We start from the raw sequence: 18,031 nt of genomic DNA, 5'->3' as shown, positions 1-18,031 counted from the left end.
ATGCAATAGGCTCTGCCCACCTCTGCGAACTCATGGTTTAGGTCATCGAATGTTACCTAATCCAAGTGGGGGAAAGTAAGGGATTCCAGCAACAAAACCCATCGAACGCAGAGGAAGAAAACAAGTGGACTAAGACCTTCAGGAGAAGCAAAACTAGGCTGCCGACATGCCCGTAGATAAGGTAATTTGGGAATTGTTGGTTTTTAAGCAATAGATGACTAATAGGCTGCAGAGATGCTGTGCAATCAACCAATATTTAGCATAAATGGCATGTTATTTAAGGGTAACATAGATCTAGTAGATCACATTTAAGTTAATTAGTTGAGTTACATTACATACATTCATTACTTTTCAAAATTCGGGTCAAAGTTATTAACTGTAGCCAATAATGGTCAACTCGATGTAAAAGGACGGAGGTCAACAGTAGCCTTTATAGGCCTAAAAAATATTAAAACATGGTTTGAAATTCCTTTGAAGAAGAAAATATATGCTTTTGGCATCCTCACGATTTTTTTTTTCGTCTTTACTCAGACAACGACGCCGCCTCGGCCAAATTTGATTGATTTCCATGGAGTTTCAATGGTCCATTATTTCACGGACAACTGGGAGAAAATTCAAAACTTCAAAGCCAGACCAGATGATATCCTGATTGCAACATACCCGAAAGCAGGTTTGTGTATAGAAATCAAGGATATTTTGAGTGTGGTAATACAAGTTTTAGTTATGTAATAATTGTTCTCTGCTTTTTCAGGAACTACATGGGTCTCCTACATTCTTGATCTTCTTTATTTTTCTCAGACACAACCAGATCGCCAGACATCCACCCCTCTTAATGATAGAGTACCTTTCCTGGAGATTACGATCCCAAACCAATCTTCTGGTAAGATTGTGATTTTTTGATGGGCAAAAATATGACGTAAACCATTCTCTTTTTCAAATTCATTATAGAAACTTCTTCAAATTATTAAAGGATGGCCATGCGTTAGCCTGATAATATTTCTTAATGAAATAGTCAGAAGTAGATATGCCTTTCTTGTGCAGTATATTTCAATTGCCTTATTTCATTCACAGTAGTACCAACTGTGAATACTGTAAATAGGTTAAAGAGCAGATTGGTTTTCATCTTTCCATTCAGGAACTGATCTGGCTGATAGTCTTGATACTTGTCCTCGTCTCATCAAAACTCACCTGCCAGTCCAGTTGATTCCAAAGTCCTTTTGGGAACAGAAATGCAGGGTATTGTATGTTTGCATTCAATGTTATCTTCAAAGACACCCATAGCACAATATGCAAAACACTGGAAGCTGAAGGTGAATTACCTGAGCAGCTTAATTGGCCACACATTTGGGCAAATGTATTAATTAAATGTTAACTAAGATTTACTCAATTGAATGTTCTACTTTTTTGTGCATTTAAAAACGATATATATTTAAATCAACATCGGTAATAATAACTTTTATATTTATGTAAAGTGAATATGGTTTTATCTTTGTAGCTATTGACAAATTATACCTTTTTCAATAAATACAAATAACAAACATTGGTTCATATTCTCTCTTTGCAGGTAGTGTATGTGGCCCGTAATGCTAAAGACAATGCAGTGTCTTATTTCCACTTTGACCGCATGACCTGCGTCCAACCAGAGCCAGGAGACTGGAACAGCTACCTACAGAGATTCATTGATGGAAAGAGTCAGTGTAAAACATAATAAAGCAAAAATAGACACCCAAAATAGAATAGGCCAACATTTACCTCTGCTTTACATTCAATATAAGTTATCTGATATTTTCCTCTCTGGGTTTAGTGGTATTTGGATCCTGGTATGACCATGTGACTGGCTGGTGGGAGAAGAAACAGTCCCATCCTAAAATCCAATACATGTTCTTTGAAGATATGGTTGAGGTAAGTGGTGTTTGTGTAAGAGCCGCAATTTCTTAACCAGGGGTCTGTGTTACCAAGGGGTACTTGGAAAGATGAAGCATACACTAATAGGAACAATTGACCCACAGTTTATAAGTGTGTGTGTGTGTGTGTGTGTGTGTGTGTGTGTGTGTGTGTGTGTGTGTGTGTGTGTGTGTGTGTGTGTGTGTGTGTGTGTGTGTGTGTGTGTGTGTGTGTGTGTGTGTGTGTGTGTGTGTGTGTGTGTGTGTGTGTGTGTGTGTGTGCGTGTGTTTGTTTATTTGTTTGGGCACAGGACACAGGACGGGAGATAAATAAGTTGTGCTCCTTTCTTGGTTTGACCTCGACAACCAAAGAGAAGGAACAAATCAGACATCGATCACAGTTTGATAATATGAAGAAAGATGACATGGCCAACTACTCAACTGTGAAAGCTATGGACTTTAAGATCTCTCCCTTCATGAGAAAAGGTAATTAGGTAACGTGAAAGATTAAAGTTTATGACGTCCTTACTTTTGATTGACACATTGTATTTCACAGGGAAGGTTGGTGACTGGAGAAACCACTTCACCGTAGCCCAGAATGAACAGTTTGATGAGGACTATAAGAAGAAGATGAAGAATACCACGCTGCAGTTCCGCACTCTAGTCTGAAATCTGGCCAGGCTACTCCTACATCATGATTAAACCTGAGTGACAGAGCAGGAAATGTAGGATCTTTCAACAAGGTCGTAGATTTACAGTGTTTTGCTGGTCTTTAAAACATTTGTACATATGTAAAACTATTTAGTAAGACCGTGAGTCATCATAGAAAAGCCGGGGGTCCCTTATAGTGCTATCTATAAACCGAATAATAGTCAGATATAGGGCTTGACCAACATAGCCTCTGTTTTGGAAGCATAGGAGCATTCGAATGTTGGGTTTTATTATGTTGGAAGTCATGTATTTTGTTATCGTAATTAATCGTGAAATTATGATGAGTTAAAATCAGAAAAAGTATATTTTTATGTGAAAAATTTAAATGTATTACTTAGAATACATATTTTCAAAATGAATAGGATATCTCTGCAAACCAAAGTGGAAAACTAACCGATGTAATGAGATGTTTCTTCAAAAATGGTTGCGGCATCCTTTTCCAATGGCAGAATGTACTCTAATGACAACGTGTTTCATTAAACCTTGGTGTAACTTCTGTAATTACAGATTAGCTCAGTTTCAAAACTATTGAACTATAAAGTTTCTTAAGAGTGGAACATATCCACCAATAATTTCTTAAATGATTTTTTTTCTTTCTGTAAATAGAAGGTTTTTGTTAAAGGCATCAAAACTAAATGCTGTGGCAATGCAATACATGCCTATTCCCCTGCCACCCCCACCATTTCATTAGACCCTCTTCTACTTCACATAAAAACATTTAGTTTAATTGACCGACTTTGGACACTTTAAATACATAAACCCATACGCTTGGAATACAGCTCATTTTGCACTTCCTGTGATTTTTCCTCCCTTTCATTTTGCACGTCATTCTTCTTTTGTAAACAGCCAAATGTCCCTGCCTGGGGATCAATACAGTTCTATCTTATCTTATCTGATCTTATGAAGTTGTATTTACAGTTCTGTGTTCATCACATTTGCAAAGATCCAGCCTCAGAGCAGCTCAGACAGACCACGGATCCTCACAGAGCTTCCTTCCTTTATTTATCATTCAACCTAAAATGTTTAATATGTTATATAAAAGAAAACGTTATTTTATGATCGGAGGTTTAACAATGGTATTGTACTACTGCAGGGGTCAGGAGCCGGAGGTTCTTGAGCTGGATACCCCTCCCCTGTGGCTCCTTGATACGCCAAAGTAATATTTTTAAAACTAATATTTTATGAATGTATCCTTCCTCTATGTTCTTCAATCTAAAAATATGTTAGAACAAAAATAAAACAATAAATATGTATTAATAAACAAAGAATTACTCAACTGTTCAAATGTACCTGAAGGTTGCTATGGCTACTAGGTGCTGGCTCGGTCACGCCTGACGATAACAGTTATAGCTTGGTCACGCTACACAACCAAGTCATCAGATAGCTGTACTGTTCACACTACAAGTTCAAATAAATTTGATGATGACACTGCAGAACTTTCTGTTTAAACACAACCATACATTAAGGCAACACCGGACAACAAAGAAACAATCTGAGCAGCTTTGTCATGGGAAGACAAATCGCTAGCTTTCCTCTGTTATTTTTCCAACACTCCTATTAGACAAGAATATAACATGTAGAACCACTAGGTTGGCTGTGATAGCCCATTTGCAAACATTACATTCTGAAGTATTGTAGGGCGCCGCTGACCGCCTCTCCGCCGGCTGCTGCTGCTGGCATTCCCATCGCTAGCCCACGGACCACCTTCAAGCTCCCACGATACGCCGGCATCACAACCCTGGAGCCGTACCTAGCGCAAGTTGGGCTGGCTGCAGTGAATAAAAATTGGAGCAACCAAGTTGCTGCCCACGTTGCTCTAGCACTGGAGGGGAAGGCGCTGCAGGTGTTGCTCGACCTAACGCCCACCGAGCGACTAGACTATGTGGATGTGTCGAGGAACGCCATTCACCTCGGCATGGAGACGCTGACCCTCCAGCGCCGTCAAGGGGGGAAGGTAGGGTGTACACAAGCCCAGCTGTGTCCACCAGGCGCTGCACCACCTCCGTCTCCGCCGCCTTGTCCGTCTACGACAACAGCGACCTCCGTGGGGGCTAAGACTCCCCAGCCCCCATCTTCAGATGATGACAATGCTATCCAGGAAGTATACTAGCGGAGCAGCGAAGGACTCGATGCTCAGCAGAGCCAGGTTCTCTTCAATGCTCCCGCCACGTTTGACAGACTTATGGAGAGGGTTCTGGCTCACGTTCACAGAAAACAGTGCGAGGTCTACGTTGATTACCTTCTGGTCCATGCCAAGGACTTCAAGCTGGCTCTGGAGAACCTCCGCCAGGTCTTCCAAGCCATTCAGGGCGCAGGCCTGCGTCTACACCCCAAAAAGTGCAACCTGCTGCAGCGCGAGACCAGGTTCCTGGGCCATGAACTGTGGCCAGAAGGCGTGGCTACTATGGCAGCGTGGCTGCCATAGTGGAGGCGGTAAGGAACTGGCCCATCCCCCGAAATGTCAGTGAGGTGCGCAGCTTCCTGGGGCTCGCCTCATACTATCGACGGTTCGTCCGCGACTTCGCACCAATGGCCACCCCTCTACACCGTCTCACGGACAAAGGGAGGGAGTTCAGCTGGGAGTACGACTGTGCAGCCGCCTTTGCCCAGCTCCGTGCTACTCTGACAACCGCAACCATCCTGGCCCTTCCTGACCCTGGCCGCAGCTTCATAGTCGACACTGATGCTAGTGACGTGGGACTGGGGGCAGTCCTGTCGCAGGAGAGAGCAGGGGACGAGAGGGTGATGGCTTACTACAGTCGCTCCTTGTCTTGCCCCGAGCACAACTACTGCCTCACCCGACGTGAGCTCCTGGCAGTGGTTGAGGCGTTCAGACACTTTCGCCCCTACCTCTACGGCCAGTGGTTCCTCCTGCAGACGGACCGCGCTTCCCTGACCTGGTTGCTCAGCATCAAGGAGCCTGAGGGTCAGGTGGCCCGGTGGATCGAGGCCCCGCAGGACTACGATTTTGAGATCCAACACCGAGCTGGGCGTCTGCACAGCAATGCAGATGCCCTGTCCCGACGCCCCTGTGAGGACTGCAGACACTGTGAACGCCAAGAGGAGTGAGATGGAGCTACTCTCCAGGTAGCTGCCACAGGACTGGTCGGGCCAGATGAAGGTTGGCTGACTGCCATGGAAGACCAGGAGTGCCAGGCAGCACAGGACAGTGACCCCACACTGGCCAGGGTGGGACAGTGGGTTGACAACCAGGCACACCCCCTCCCAGCAAGCTGTCCCTGCCTTGTCCGTGGAAACCAAGACCTACTTCTCCGAGTGGGCCACCTTGGCACGGTGGGATGGACTACTCTACAGGGTCTGGCGTGCACCAGTCTGGGGGAGAGATATGTGGCAATTACTAGTGCCCATGCACTGGCGCCAATGGGTGCTACATGCGATCCACGGTTCGGTGGGGGCAGGACACTATGGGGTGGCCAAGACCCTCAACAAGCAATACCATACGGGGGCCCCCATGGAGCGGGTTGGGGTGGACATCCTGGGCCCATTCCCCACCACAGATAGCGGGAACTGCTACGTCCTCGTGGCAATTTACTATTTCACTATTTCAATTAAATAGTTTCACTATTTCACTATTTCGGGGCACCTCAGGAACTGCCCAGCGGTCATGGGCGGAACTTTGAGGCTCAAATCTTTGCTGAGGTGTGCAAACGCATGGGGGTAAGCAAGACCAGGACGACGCCCCTCCACCCCCAGAGCGACATGCTAGTGGAGAGGTTCAACCGGACGCTTGCCACGCGACTGGCTATCGTCACCTCACGACACCAGCGAGACTGGGACCGCCACCTACCCCATGTCCTGTGGGCACGGGGTGCACACCAGCCACACTTATGTTTGGAAGGCAGCTGCGGACGCCTGTGGACATAGCCTTCGGTAAAAAATGTGGCAAAAGCGGGGGTATGACCTCCGTTGCCAGGGCCGCTCCTTTGTGCCTGGGGAGAAGGTGTGGGTCTACAATCCATCCCTGAAAAAGGGGGTCTCTCCCAAACTGACCACAGTGGGTGGGGCCCTGTGAGGTGCTGGAACAGCTTTCCGATGTTGTTTATCGTGTGTCCGTGGACGGGTGGTGGTGTTACACAGAGACCGTTGGCACCCTACCGGCTCCGGGCGGCTGGATGTCCCGACACACCCAGCCCACCCAGCACTCACACCGACAAGTCCTCAGACTCAAACAGACAGTGGGGGGTTGGGCATGCGACACCACGGGCTCACAGGCGGCGGTGGCGGCCTCCCCGTTGCTATCAGGACTGTGTTGTCGGCTGAGGACAAGCGAACTGGTGGGGGGGGCAATGTAGCGCCGGGGCTATGTTTGTTGTGTTGTTTTATACCATTAAAACATGCTATTGGTTGCTGATGTGTTCCCATCATGCTTTGCTTTAAGAGGACAGTTGAAGACGGTTAAGAAGACAGGAAGACAGTGAGTGAAGAGAGTTAGTGAAGGTTAGTAAATGTTAAGCTCTCGGTTAAGTTAGGTCTTGCTGTACTCTTGGAAAGTTACAATAAGGTCACAGAAAGAATATCACGCCTCTGCTTTTTGATATTCGCCACAGTATGTTCTACATGGGGAGAGGTTCCTCTTTCACGGAGGCCGCTATGTCGTATCACCATGATTCTACAGTAGCCAAGAACGGACAAACAGCTTGAGATAGAACCAAAGGAATGGGCTTATAGTTTTAGGAGTGTGGCGTGCTATCCCCATGACTAAGACCCATTTGTGATTATCTTTTAGTAGGCCTACTGTGGTTGTGTAGGAGCATTATCATAGTCGATGTTGTATAGGAATTTCATAAATCGATCAAAGATTCTCATCACTTGGCTACTTGCTGCTGTCGTAGGCGATTACATAATTTTGGAAGTACCTACTTGCACCTTACATAATACAGGCTAGTACAGTCCATCTTAGTTGTGGAAAGGGAGGGGAGAGTTGATTCAGGTTGTTGCAATCTGCAATCTGCAACCTCAACTCTAGTGGCCACCTCAATTAAACATTGTTGCGATAACACACCAAACTCTATGGGCCCTATTTTAACGGTCTGAAACGGTCCACAAGTGAGAAGCGCCAAGCGCAAGTAGCTTTGTGGGCGGTTCTACGGCGATGTCGCTAGTTTACCGGCGCGAAAAATGACTCTTGCGCCCGGCGCATATCTAAAAGGGTTGGTCTGAAATATTCTAGTTACCCGTAGGTGTGGTTTGGGCGTAACGTGCAATAAACCAATGAGAGTGCCAGCTCCCATCCCCTTTAAGAGCCATGAGTGCATTTGAATCTGACGAGTTGATGTTTTGACAGTGCGTCTGCAATCTCCGATGAGAGAGATGCACATGAATTTCAAACTTCAAATGGCTCAGTTTATGGCCAAATAATATGGCCTAATTCACGCATGGAATAAGGTTTTCTTCCACAACTTCAGAAATACTGAGTCCTCAAATAAATTTCGGCAAAGAAAACGTATATGATTTAACATATGCGGTAATTGCGGTTCTATTTAATGATATACGCAATACATTATAAACACTGTTTCTTATCAGTATTGTATGCATTATCGTTATAAACTTGTGTTCCTAATATGCATGTGTCCCCCCGTTAATATGCATTGCCATGGACTGTATTATGCATTACGTGTTTAGTTTGCGTGTGTTTAAACAGATGGACGCACACACATGCGCCCGCGCGCGTGTGTGTGTTACACATACACACACGCGCGCCCGCATTCATTCATTCTTTTTAACACTCACTCGCGGTAAAACAATGTTTTCTCACGATCAAATACTCATCAATCCAAAAAGTTATGGGCATGTACACAATGTCTGTGTCAAGAAAATATGTGTTTGCTGTACGATGTTTGCAGATGCATCGATTTAAAAGTACAACTTATTACCGCTGTATCAGCTGTTCTTTCCCAAATAATTTACCAAGAATGTGTGGCTAGGTAGATGAGAGAAGCAAAGTGTATGTGCGAGGTGCACAAGCAACATCATGCATGCGCCCTTAAAATAGCATCTGAACAACGCCACAGACTTTAAACCAGGTATTTCCTGGTTTGTGGCGCAAGTGGTTTCTGAAACTGCAAGATAGCTCCAGGGAACGTTTGCGCCAGAACACTCCTCCCTCTTTCGCCGAGCCGCCCCTTGGGGCGCAAGATCATTCCCTAATTTACCGACGGGTGGCGCAGGAGGGAAAAGAAAGCTCTGCGCCAGTTGCAAACTAGCAACGACACATGCGCCAGTGATTAAGTCAATTGCGCCGGATGCAAGATAGGGTCCTATGTGTTAAAAAATAAGTTCAACGCCTTCTTTCAATGTTTATGAAAGAACATCCTTAAACCGAGATGTTTGTCCTGAATATCGTGTTAAACAAAACTTCTAGGGTACTTAAATAAAAGATAAAGTGAACAGAAATAAAATGGTTCTAGGAGGAGGTTCTAAGGACTCCCCATGTGTTATCCCCATGGTGAGGACCCAACCCATAGCAACTTTATAATGCTTTTTTTTAGCAGGCTACAGTAGTTGTGGATTGACTAGTGGAAATAAGCAGCTGAATAGATGGAGTTTCACACATACCGGGGCGTTCAACACTGACACGGGCTCGATATCAGTCTCAAACTATTTTAGACTTTGTCATCCATGTCTATATCTTGAAGAGTAGCATTTCTAAAAAGTCTTCAATACAAACCCGAATAGTAGGCTGATAAACCATGTTGATCAATTGGATCTGTAAAGAATAGCATGGTAGGCTATCTAAGAGCCCATTGATGTATTAAATTTTGTCCGCACAACAGCTTGTCCCGACTTATTTTTATAGGCCCTGTGTCCTTTCATCCACCAGAAATGTTGTGAATTCTCTTACATTGGGTTCTGCCCTAATGAGTGATTCAGTCCTGTTCTGGTCCTGTTGGTTTGGTCTGAGATGACCTCATTATGAAATGATGTGGCTTTAAGTAAAGAAATGTAGCATTATGAAATAAATGTGGCATTATGAAATAAAGGTTACCTGAAACAATTTGAAAAATCCTCCTAAAAATAAATTCTCGCTAGAAAGGATAAAAGAAAAACAATTATTTTAAATGTAGCATTTTCCACTGATAATAAAACCAATGTCCACATTTCTGTTTTGGCACATGGAACCATGCGTTACGGTTTGCTGTTACTCCGACCACTCGATGGAGGGCGCTGTTCTAGCAAGGGCTCATATAGGTCGTTTCAGGTCATTATGACAAACAACCTCAGTCAGACATTTAAGTTGGAGCAGAGTGGTAGGACACATTGAGTAGGCAGCGAAAGCCACTCCTTTGGTCTACACATCATTCATGTCAAACCTATTCAGAGAATGAGATACGGTAAGTAGGCCTAAATAATAAAATAAAATAATAAGTGACATTACAATCATAGAATTATGTTCAGAAAGTTAGGTCAAACATTGATAGGGCGATAATGCAATAGGCTCTGCCCACCTCTGCACAGCTAGGGCTGGGTCATCAAATGTTACCGAATACAAGTAGGGGAAAGGGATTCCAGAAACAAAACCCACAGAACGCAGAGGAAGAAAACAACTGGACTAGAGACTTCAGGGGAAGCAAAACTACGCTGCCGACATGCCCATAGACAAGGTAATTATTATAATTTATTTCTTTACCATATACGACTAATAGGCTACAGAGATGTTGTGCAATCACCAACTATTTAGCATAAATGGCATGTTATTTAAGGGTAACAGATCTAGTAGATCACATTTTAGTTAGGCTTGATTAGTTGAATTACATTACTCAAAATCAAAATTCGGGTCAATGTTATTACCTGCAGCCTGTCTCATACAATAATGTTCAACTCGATGTAAAAGGCCGGACGTCAACAATAGCCTTTATAGGCCTCAGTGAAATATTGTTTGAAATTCCTTTAAAGAAGAAAATATATGGTTTTGTCATCCTCCCGTCTTTATTTAGACAACGACGCCGCCTCGGCCAAATTTGATTGATTTCCATGGAGTTTCAATGGTCCATTATTTCACGGACAACTGGGAGAAAATTCAAAACTTCAAAGCCAGACCAGATGATATCCTTATTGCAACATACCCAAAAGCAGGTTTGTGTATAGAAATCAAGGATATTTTGAGTGTGGTAATACAAGTTTTAGTTAGGTAATGTTTGTTCTCTGCTTTTTCAGGAACTACATGGGTCTCCTACATTCTTGATCTTCTGTATTTTTCGAAGACACAACCAGATCGCCAGACATCCACCTCTCTTAATGATAGAGTACCTTTCCTGGAGATTACGAGCCTAAACCAATCATCTGGTAAGATTGTGATGTTTTGATGGGCAAAAATATGACGTAAACAATTCTCTTTTTCACATTCATTATGGAAACTTCTTCATATTATTAAAGGTTGGCCATGTGTTTATTCATTTAATTCACAGTAGTATAACCTGTGAATACTATAAATAGGTGAGAGAGCAGTTTGGTTTTCATCTTTCAATTCAGGAACCGATCTGGCTGACAGTCTGGATACTTCTCCTCGTCTCATCAAAACTCACCTGCCAGTCCAGTTGCTTCCAAAGTCCTTTTGGGAACAGGAATGCAGGGTACAGTATGTTTGCATTCAATGTTTAAGGTAAAATCTTAAAAGACACCCATGGCACAATGTTCCAAAAACTGAAAGCTGAAGGTTAATCACCTGAGCTAGGTTATTTGGCCACACAATTGGACAAATGTATTAATTGACTTAGATTTACTCCATTTACTATGCTACTCATGTAATTTAAAGATAAAATAAAGACAATACACATTTGAATTAACATCTGTAATAATAACTTTTACATTGATGTAACGTGAATATTGTTTTATCTTTGTAACTATTTGCAAAATATACCTTTTTCAATTTAATACCAATAACAAATATTGTTTCATATTATCTCTGTGCAGGTAGTGTATGTGGCCCGTAATGCTAAAGACAATGCAGTGTCTTATTTCCACTTTGACCGCATGAACTACGGCCACCCAGAACCAGGAGACTGGAACAGCTACCTACAGAGATTCATTGATGGAAAGAGTCAGTGTAAAACATAGCTGGGAGATATCCAAAGTATAATAGGCCAACATTATCCTCTGCTTCACCTTCACTTTAAGTTCTTTGATTGATTCCTCTCTTTGTTTAGTGGTTTTTGGATCCTGGTATGACCATGTGACTGGCTGGTGGGAGAAGAAACAGTCCCATCCTAAAATCCACTACATGTTCTTTGAAGATATGGTTGAGGTAAGTAGTGTTACTGTAAGGGTAGCAATTCTTAACCAGGGGTCTGTGTTCCTAAGGGATACGTGGAATGATGAAGCTTACACAAATATGACCAATAGACCCGGGGTTTATAGGGTTAAAGTTTGTGTTTGGTTGTTTATTTGTTTGGGCACAGGACACAGGACGGGAGATAAATAAGTTGTGCTCCTTTCTTGGTTTGACCTCGACAACCAAAGAGAAGGAACAAATCAGACATCAATCACAGTTTGATAATATGAAGAAAGATGACATGGCCAACTATTCAACTGTGGAAGTCATGGACTTTAAGATCTCTCCCTTCATGAGGAAAGGTAATTCAGATAACTTGAAAAATGAAAGTTTATGATGTGATTACTTTTGATTGACACATTGTATTTCACAGGGAAGGTTGGTGACTGGAAAAACCACTTCACCGTAGCCCAGAATGAAAAGTTTGATGAGGACTATGGGAAGAAGATGAAGAATACAACGCTGCAGTTCCGCACTGTAGTCTAAAGTCTGGCAAGGCTACTCTTGCATTATGATTGAACCTAACTGAGGAGGATATGTTTGAGCTACAGGCTTAGGTTTACAATGTCTGGTTGGCCTTTATTTTACATTTTTTATAGATTCATATTCTCTTTTTATGGTCATATTCTATTGCCTTCAATAAAACTTTGAGATTTTGTTGAAAAAATAAAAAAAACAGCCCCACACATAAATATAGTGGGTTGTAAGAAAAACAGTTCCCCTTAAAAATAATATAGATTCACACGATTTTTTTTGAATATTATACAGTGTTGTTTCTGTGTACGATAACTATCAATTTAATCATATATTTCTAAAAGAAAAAAATAAAGTTCTGTTATTTAATAGTTATTAGCTTCAAGCAGGCTAAACACCATGTAAAGCTTGAAGGAGATTGTAGATAGAGATCAGTGGTCCAACATGCTTGTTTGCACGTTATTGTTCCTGGAATATTATCTAACAACTGACTAGCCATTTGATTTCATGACACTGACAGAACCTTGTTTATTGTGCGAGTTTTTAGAGATATTCGCTAGAGAGGAAAAATACTTAAAAAGACACACTTGAGGAACTTACAGCCCGTTACAGAAGATACAGGTATTTTGAAATTAAAAAAGTACAAACATTTATTTTCAAACCCGCAGTCCAGATAAATATTAATGACCTTGCTTTAACTGCACAGTCACATGAACACAAAAAGCAAACCATAATATGATGTAAACCATTATACATAGTGCTATTACAATTACAATACTCCATACCAATCTTCTTTGGCTTCAAGAACAAATCAGTGGTCAGGACAGTGGGATCTGCCTATTAGCACCTTGAGAATGTGCCTGATGATGTAAAATGAAGGGATTTGAGGATGGTTGGCAACCATGTCATGTGACCTCTAGTGTCCGGAGGTGACGTCCGGCGAGGAGATTGAGGTGTGGTGGGTGGGCGGTGTGTCAGGGCTGACCACCTCGTCCCTCTCTGTCTCTGCACGGCCGAGCATGTTGGCCAGTGGGAGGCCGGAGGGGGGGCCTGGGGCTGCAGCGGGGCAGGGCCGGGGGAGGAGGGGGGGCCGGGGGAGGCGCGGGTGTATAGCGGGGCCGAGCTGGGGAAGGACAAGGGGTATAGCGGGAGGAGAGGGAGGGGGGCCCCTGGTGCTTCAGCGGGAGGGAGAGGGACTGAGGGGAGGAGGGGGGGGGGGGCAAGGGCTTCAGCGGGCCGGGGGGCTGCAGCTCGGCCATCAGGGAGGCGGCTATCAGGGAGGCAGCTCCATCAGCGAGGCGGCGGAAAGGAGTTGAGCAGTGCTGTAGCAGTGGCAGGACCCCGGGGGGGGCTCTCGGGGCCAAGCGTCCCCGGGGGCACGATGACCACGCTGTCGTCGGAGATGCTGGACAGCGAGATGTCCACGTTCTCCGCCGTTCTTGACTACTTGTTATGTGGTATACACATTAATATTGGAGGACTGGACACACACACACACACACACACACACACACACACACACACACACACACACACACACACACACACACACACACACACACACACACACACACACACACACACACACACACACACACACACACACACACACACACACACACACACACACACACACACACACACACACACACACTTTTCTGTTGTGTCTTTGCTAGTCTCTGTAGCTCTGGTAGTGGCATCTGCTGCTGCAGGGCCAACCAAACCGGCAGCAGTAGATTTTGAGCGGCCAGGCTTATAACTAACTAAAACACTGAAATAGCCTAGTTTGCTTTTCATATTGTAATTTTGAATGTTATTGTAGCATGTAGCCTGGGACTCCTTAAGTGTTTGTGTTGTGTTTTGTGTTCCTAGTGGGCAGAGCGAGTGAGAAGATGGTGTGTTCCTAAATCCTCGAACGCCAGACTTCCGAGTCGGCGTATACCTAGACGTATAAGTAGACTACACCACTGCTTGAGACATTAATTAAATCAAGAGTGAATAGACTGACAAAGAAAGTAAAAAATGTAGGGCTAGACTGCACTCAGGGAGGTTGGTCTAGAAAATAGATAATCTTATGAATTTGTTTACTTATGAATGCAACACTACTACACACACACACAGTAACTAAACATTGTTTGAGTCAATTTCCCATCAAGAGAATCCTTATTGTGTGTAAGATGCAGTGTTCTTTGTATACAGCTTGACTGTTCTCCCACATTGACTAACGAATTAATAGCAAAGACCTGGGTGACTGTGTGTCCGAAGGTAAGATCAGTGCTTGAATTGGAATCAATTCAAGTATTTGTGTTTACTTAGATAAATGACAAACCAATACGGTTTCAATTTACTTATCTTTCTTATTTGTTCTTGGTCTTCCGTTAATTATCTCCAAATACTATTAATACATATAATATAAGATCTCTTATGTCTATAACTCTAGTAATCCTTCAGGAAGTATTGTATTGTAATATTATATTATATAGTTTCCCTTTACTAATTACTCTTCCTTGTCTATTGTTAAAAAAGGGCTAAATCAGTGTTTAAATGTATTAATATATGTGGCTGTTTATTTCATGTGTTTAACAGCAATATGCATCTATAGTCTACCTCCTAACTTAATCTGTCACTCTGGTTTAATCATGATGCAAGACTAGCCTGGCCAGACTTCAAACTTCAGTGCGGAAATGCAGAGTTGTATTGTTCATCTTCTTGTGATACTCTTCATCAAACTGTTCATTCTGGGCTACGGTGAAGTGGTTTTTCCAGTCACCAACTTTCCCTGTGAAATAAGATGTGTCAGTCAAAAGTAAGGACATCATAAAATTTCATTTTTGAAGTTATCTGAAATACCTTTTCTCATGAAGGGAGAGATCTTAAAGTCCATAACTATCGCACTTGAATAGTTAGCCATGTCGTCTTTCTTCATATTATCAAACTGCGACTGACGTCTGATTTGTTCCTTCTCTGCGGCTGTCGAGGTCAGACCAAGAAAGGAGCACAACTTGTCTATTTCTCGCCCAGTGTCCTGAAGGCACAGACGCACCCAGACACACATACACAGACGCACACACATTAACCCTAAAAATGTGGCATGAAATTTGGGCCCATTTTCTAAAGGTCACATTTGTGAATGATTCATAAATCACTGTATCCCTTGGCCTTGGGTACACATACTCTGGTTAACAACTGCTGCTCTTGCTGCACACTACTTACCTCAACCATATCTTCAAAGAGCATGTAGTGTAGTTTAGGATGGGACTGTTTCCTCTCCCACCAGCCAGTCACATGATCAAACCAGGATCCAAATGCCACTAAAACCAGAGAAGAATCCATCAGATACTTTAAGTGAAAATTAGGAAAATGTTGGCACATTGTATTCTTTGGTCTTTTTGTGTTTGATATGTTCACTGACTCTGTCCTTCCATGTAATTCTGTAGGAAGCTGTTCCAGTCTCCTGGCTCTGGTTGAACGCTGTCCATGCGGTTGAAGTGGAAATAAGACACTGCATTGTCTTTAGCATTGCGGGCCACATAGACTACCTGCATAGAATTCCCAATATGACAATATGACAAACCCTAACCCTTGGTCTTTATTGGCAAAGGTATCTTTTGTAAATAACAGCAAAGATAAATCAATATTCACATTGCACGAATGTAAAAGTTACTATTTCAGATATTGTTAAACATTGATTGTGTTTAAGTCCACAATAAGCTATAGTAGTAAATTGAGCCCAATTAAGTTCATCAACCTATTTCAGACCTTTGGCTGTCAGTGTATGGTATATTGTGCACTGTGTGCCCTACTTTAAATTAAGTTTAACCTAATGTACCCTGCATTTTTGTTCCCAAAAAGACTTGGGAATCAACTGTACAGGCAGGTGAGTTTTGATGAGACGAGGTGAAGTATCCAGACTGTTGGCCAAATCGGTTCCTACATGAAAAGATGAAAACCAAACAGCTCCTTTACTTATTTACAATATTCCCATTTGATACTACTGGGAATGACATGATATTATTGGAATTTATTGCACAATAAAATACAAAATTTTCCTCTGAATATTTTATGAAGAAATATTATCAGTGTCAGATGTGGCCAACCTATTTTAAATATGTTTTTCCATAATGACAAGTGACTGGAACATAACAGTGAAATAGAAATAGGAACAATGCATTGCATTTCCTTCATCAAAGGACTGAACCTCAAAATAATCAAAATCTAACCGGAAGGATGATTTGGTTTCTTATTCTCCAGGAAAGGTACTCTCTCATAAATAGGCATGGAAGTCTGACGATCTGGCCTTGTCTGAGAAAAATACAGAAGATCAAGAATGTAGGAGACCCATGTGGTTCCTGAAAAAACAATGAAGAGAGAGATATAGAGTTGCAATGAGAGCTAACACTATTATAGAGAAGTAATGATGTGATTTTATAGAAGTTGTTAATGAAGACCAATACTCAACTGAAAATCTTGAAAATGTCACAATTTCCACTGTAAGGTTACACAAACCTGCTTTTGGGTATGTTGCGATGAGGATATCATCTGGTCTGGCTTGGAAGTGTTTAATATTTTCCCAGTCGTCAGTGAAAATATGGGTCATTGGAACTCCATGGAAATCAAATAAGGTTGGACGAGGCGGCTTCATTGTCTAAAATGAGAAAATAAATAATCTGGAAGATGGCAAAGTGAGATATTTTCTTCTTTGAAAATGTTTCAAACAATATTTGACTGAGGCCTATAAAGGCTACTGTTGAAGTCCAGCCTTTAACATCGAGATGAACATTATTTTGTGAGATAGGCTACAGGTTAATAACTTTGATATGATTTTTTGACTTCTCAACTAACTAACTAAAATTAGATCCATTAGATTAGTTATACATAAAGAACATGACATTTTTGTTAAAGAGTGGGCGATTGCACACGATTTCTGTAGCCTTTATTTTTGTATTAAAAAACAAATAATCCTATTTTACCTTGTCTACGGGCGTTTTGGCAGCCTAGTTGCGTTTCTCCTGAAGTCTTTAGTCCAGTGGTTTTCCTCCTCTGTGATCGATGGGTTTGTTGCTGGAATCCCTTACTTTCCCCTATTTGTATTCGGTAACATTTGATGACCCACCCCCTGGTGTGCAGAGGTGGGCAGAGCCTATTGCATTCTCGCCCTGTCAATGTTTTAATTCATTCGTTTTTTGGCATCTGGCAATTGTCATTGTGTTCAACATAAATGTTTGAGATAGCATGGAATCTAAAACTGCTATAGGCCTACCGGTAACGCAATGTAGGCAACAGTGTAATTACTCTGGAGTCAGTGTAATATTTGTACTAGCCGTCAGTGTTGGGCAATTCTGTTGTAAGACTCATTGCTCCTTGACCGGAAACAGAAAGGCGGGCTGGTTGTAGTCTTTTCGCTCCGTCCTAGTCCTACTATTGATGGAGAACCGAGCGAAAAGACTACAACCAACCCCCCTGGACTCTGCCTCTGCCGTGATCTTCTCCTCTAGCAGAGGAAGGAACATTGGCGCAGATTGTTTTCTCCTCTGCGAATCTTGCGATGTTGGCGAATTTCGGGTTAATTTCGGGTTTAAATGCATTGTAACACGCGTTACTGAGATTTGTGTGTAATGCCTTACATTACTGCGTGACAGCAAAAAGTAGCCTAATGCATTACAGTATTGCATCA

At 42.6% G+C, this 18,031-nt stretch overlaps 3 protein-coding genes across 6 annotated transcripts; 2 read left to right on the top strand and 1 right to left on the bottom strand.

The window, feature by feature from the left end:
• The first annotated feature begins 37 nt into the window (after positions 1 to 37).
• Positions 38 to 3,706, top strand: LOC130384346 (cytosolic sulfotransferase 3-like). Its single transcript, XM_056592473.1, has 8 exons — positions 38 to 181; positions 532 to 670; positions 752 to 880; positions 1,136 to 1,236; positions 1,565 to 1,691; positions 1,805 to 1,902; positions 2,195 to 2,369; positions 2,440 to 3,706. Exons 1-8 carry the CDS (start codon positions 167 to 169, stop codon positions 2,550 to 2,552), a joined length of 897 nt encoding a protein of 298 aa, XP_056448448.1. The 5' UTR covers positions 38 to 166; the 3' UTR covers positions 2,553 to 3,706.
• A 6,129-nt stretch (positions 3,707 to 9,835) lies between these two features.
• LOC130384330 (cytosolic sulfotransferase 3-like) lies at positions 9,836 to 13,222 on the top strand. Of its 2 annotated transcripts, none has more exons than XM_056592462.1 (9): positions 9,836 to 9,946; positions 10,075 to 10,216; positions 10,550 to 10,688; positions 10,770 to 10,898; positions 11,085 to 11,185; positions 11,526 to 11,652; positions 11,759 to 11,856; positions 12,011 to 12,185; positions 12,257 to 13,222. In XM_056592462.1, exons 2-9 carry the CDS (start codon positions 10,202 to 10,204, stop codon positions 12,367 to 12,369), a joined length of 897 nt encoding a protein of 298 aa, XP_056448437.1. In that variant the 5' UTR covers positions 9,836 to 9,946; positions 10,075 to 10,201; the 3' UTR covers positions 12,370 to 13,222. The 2 variants fall into 2 exon arrangements, with proteins under 2 accessions (XP_056448437.1, XP_056448431.1); XM_056592456.1 differs by having other exon boundaries at positions 9,842 to 9,946; positions 10,071 to 10,216.
• A 724-nt stretch (positions 13,223 to 13,946) lies between these two features.
• Positions 13,947 to 17,590, bottom strand: LOC130384357 (cytosolic sulfotransferase 3-like). 3 transcript variants are annotated; one of them, XM_056592492.1, is made up of 8 exons: positions 17,328 to 17,590; positions 16,864 to 17,024; positions 16,578 to 16,706; positions 16,187 to 16,287; positions 15,770 to 15,896; positions 15,571 to 15,668; positions 15,208 to 15,382; positions 13,952 to 15,136 (listed from the first exon to the last, which is right to left on the bottom strand). In XM_056592492.1, the coding sequence occupies exons 2-8, from the start codon at positions 16,997 to 16,999 to the stop codon at positions 15,024 to 15,026; spliced, it is 879 nt and encodes a 292-aa protein (XP_056448467.1). In that variant the 5' UTR covers positions 17,000 to 17,024; positions 17,328 to 17,590; the 3' UTR covers positions 13,952 to 15,023. The 3 variants fall into 3 exon arrangements, with proteins under 3 accessions (XP_056448476.1, XP_056448467.1, XP_056448458.1); XM_056592483.1 differs by having other exon boundaries at positions 13,953 to 15,136; positions 16,864 to 17,002; positions 17,328 to 17,589; XM_056592501.1 differs by lacking the exon at positions 17,328 to 17,590 and having other exon boundaries at positions 13,947 to 15,136; positions 16,578 to 16,659; positions 16,864 to 16,973.
• Between the last annotated feature and the right edge of the window lie 441 nt (positions 17,591 to 18,031).

The sequence above is a fragment of the Gadus chalcogrammus genome, chromosome 1 (genome assembly GCF_026213295.1).
Source record: "Gadus chalcogrammus isolate NIFS_2021 chromosome 1, NIFS_Gcha_1.0, whole genome shotgun sequence".
Classification (NCBI taxonomy): domain Eukaryota; kingdom Metazoa; phylum Chordata; class Actinopteri; order Gadiformes; family Gadidae; genus Gadus; species Gadus chalcogrammus.
This window is presented reverse-complemented; position numbering and strand designations above follow the sequence as displayed.

Bases quoted from the DNA above. Each gene is read 5' to 3' on its own strand.
- LOC130384346 (XM_056592473.1), top strand. The intron at 881-1,135 runs GTAAGATTGTGA...CTTTCCATTCAG, and splicing joins GATCCCAAACCAATCTTCTG to GAACTGATCTGGCTGATAGT. The intron at 2,370-2,439 runs GTAATTAGGTAA...TGTATTTCACAG, and splicing joins CTCTCCCTTCATGAGAAAAG to GGAAGGTTGGTGACTGGAGA.
- LOC130384330 (XM_056592462.1), top strand. The intron at 11,653-11,758 runs GTCAGTGTAAAA...CTCTTTGTTTAG, and splicing joins GAGATTCATTGATGGAAAGA to TGGTTTTTGGATCCTGGTAT. The intron at 11,857-12,010 runs GTAAGTAGTGTT...GTTTGGGCACAG, and splicing joins TCTTTGAAGATATGGTTGAG to GACACAGGACGGGAGATAAA.
- LOC130384357 (XM_056592492.1), bottom strand. From the start codon at position 16,999: ATGAAGCCGCCTCGTCCAACCTTATTTGATTTCCATGGAGTTCCAATG. The intron at 15,897-16,186 runs GTACATTAGGTT...AATTCTATGCAG, and splicing joins TTTGGGAACAAAAATGCAGG to GTAGTCTATGTGGCCCGCAA. The intron at 15,669-15,769 runs GTCAGTGAACAT...CTCTGGTTTTAG, and splicing joins GAATTACATGGAAGGACAGA to TGGCATTTGGATCCTGGTTT.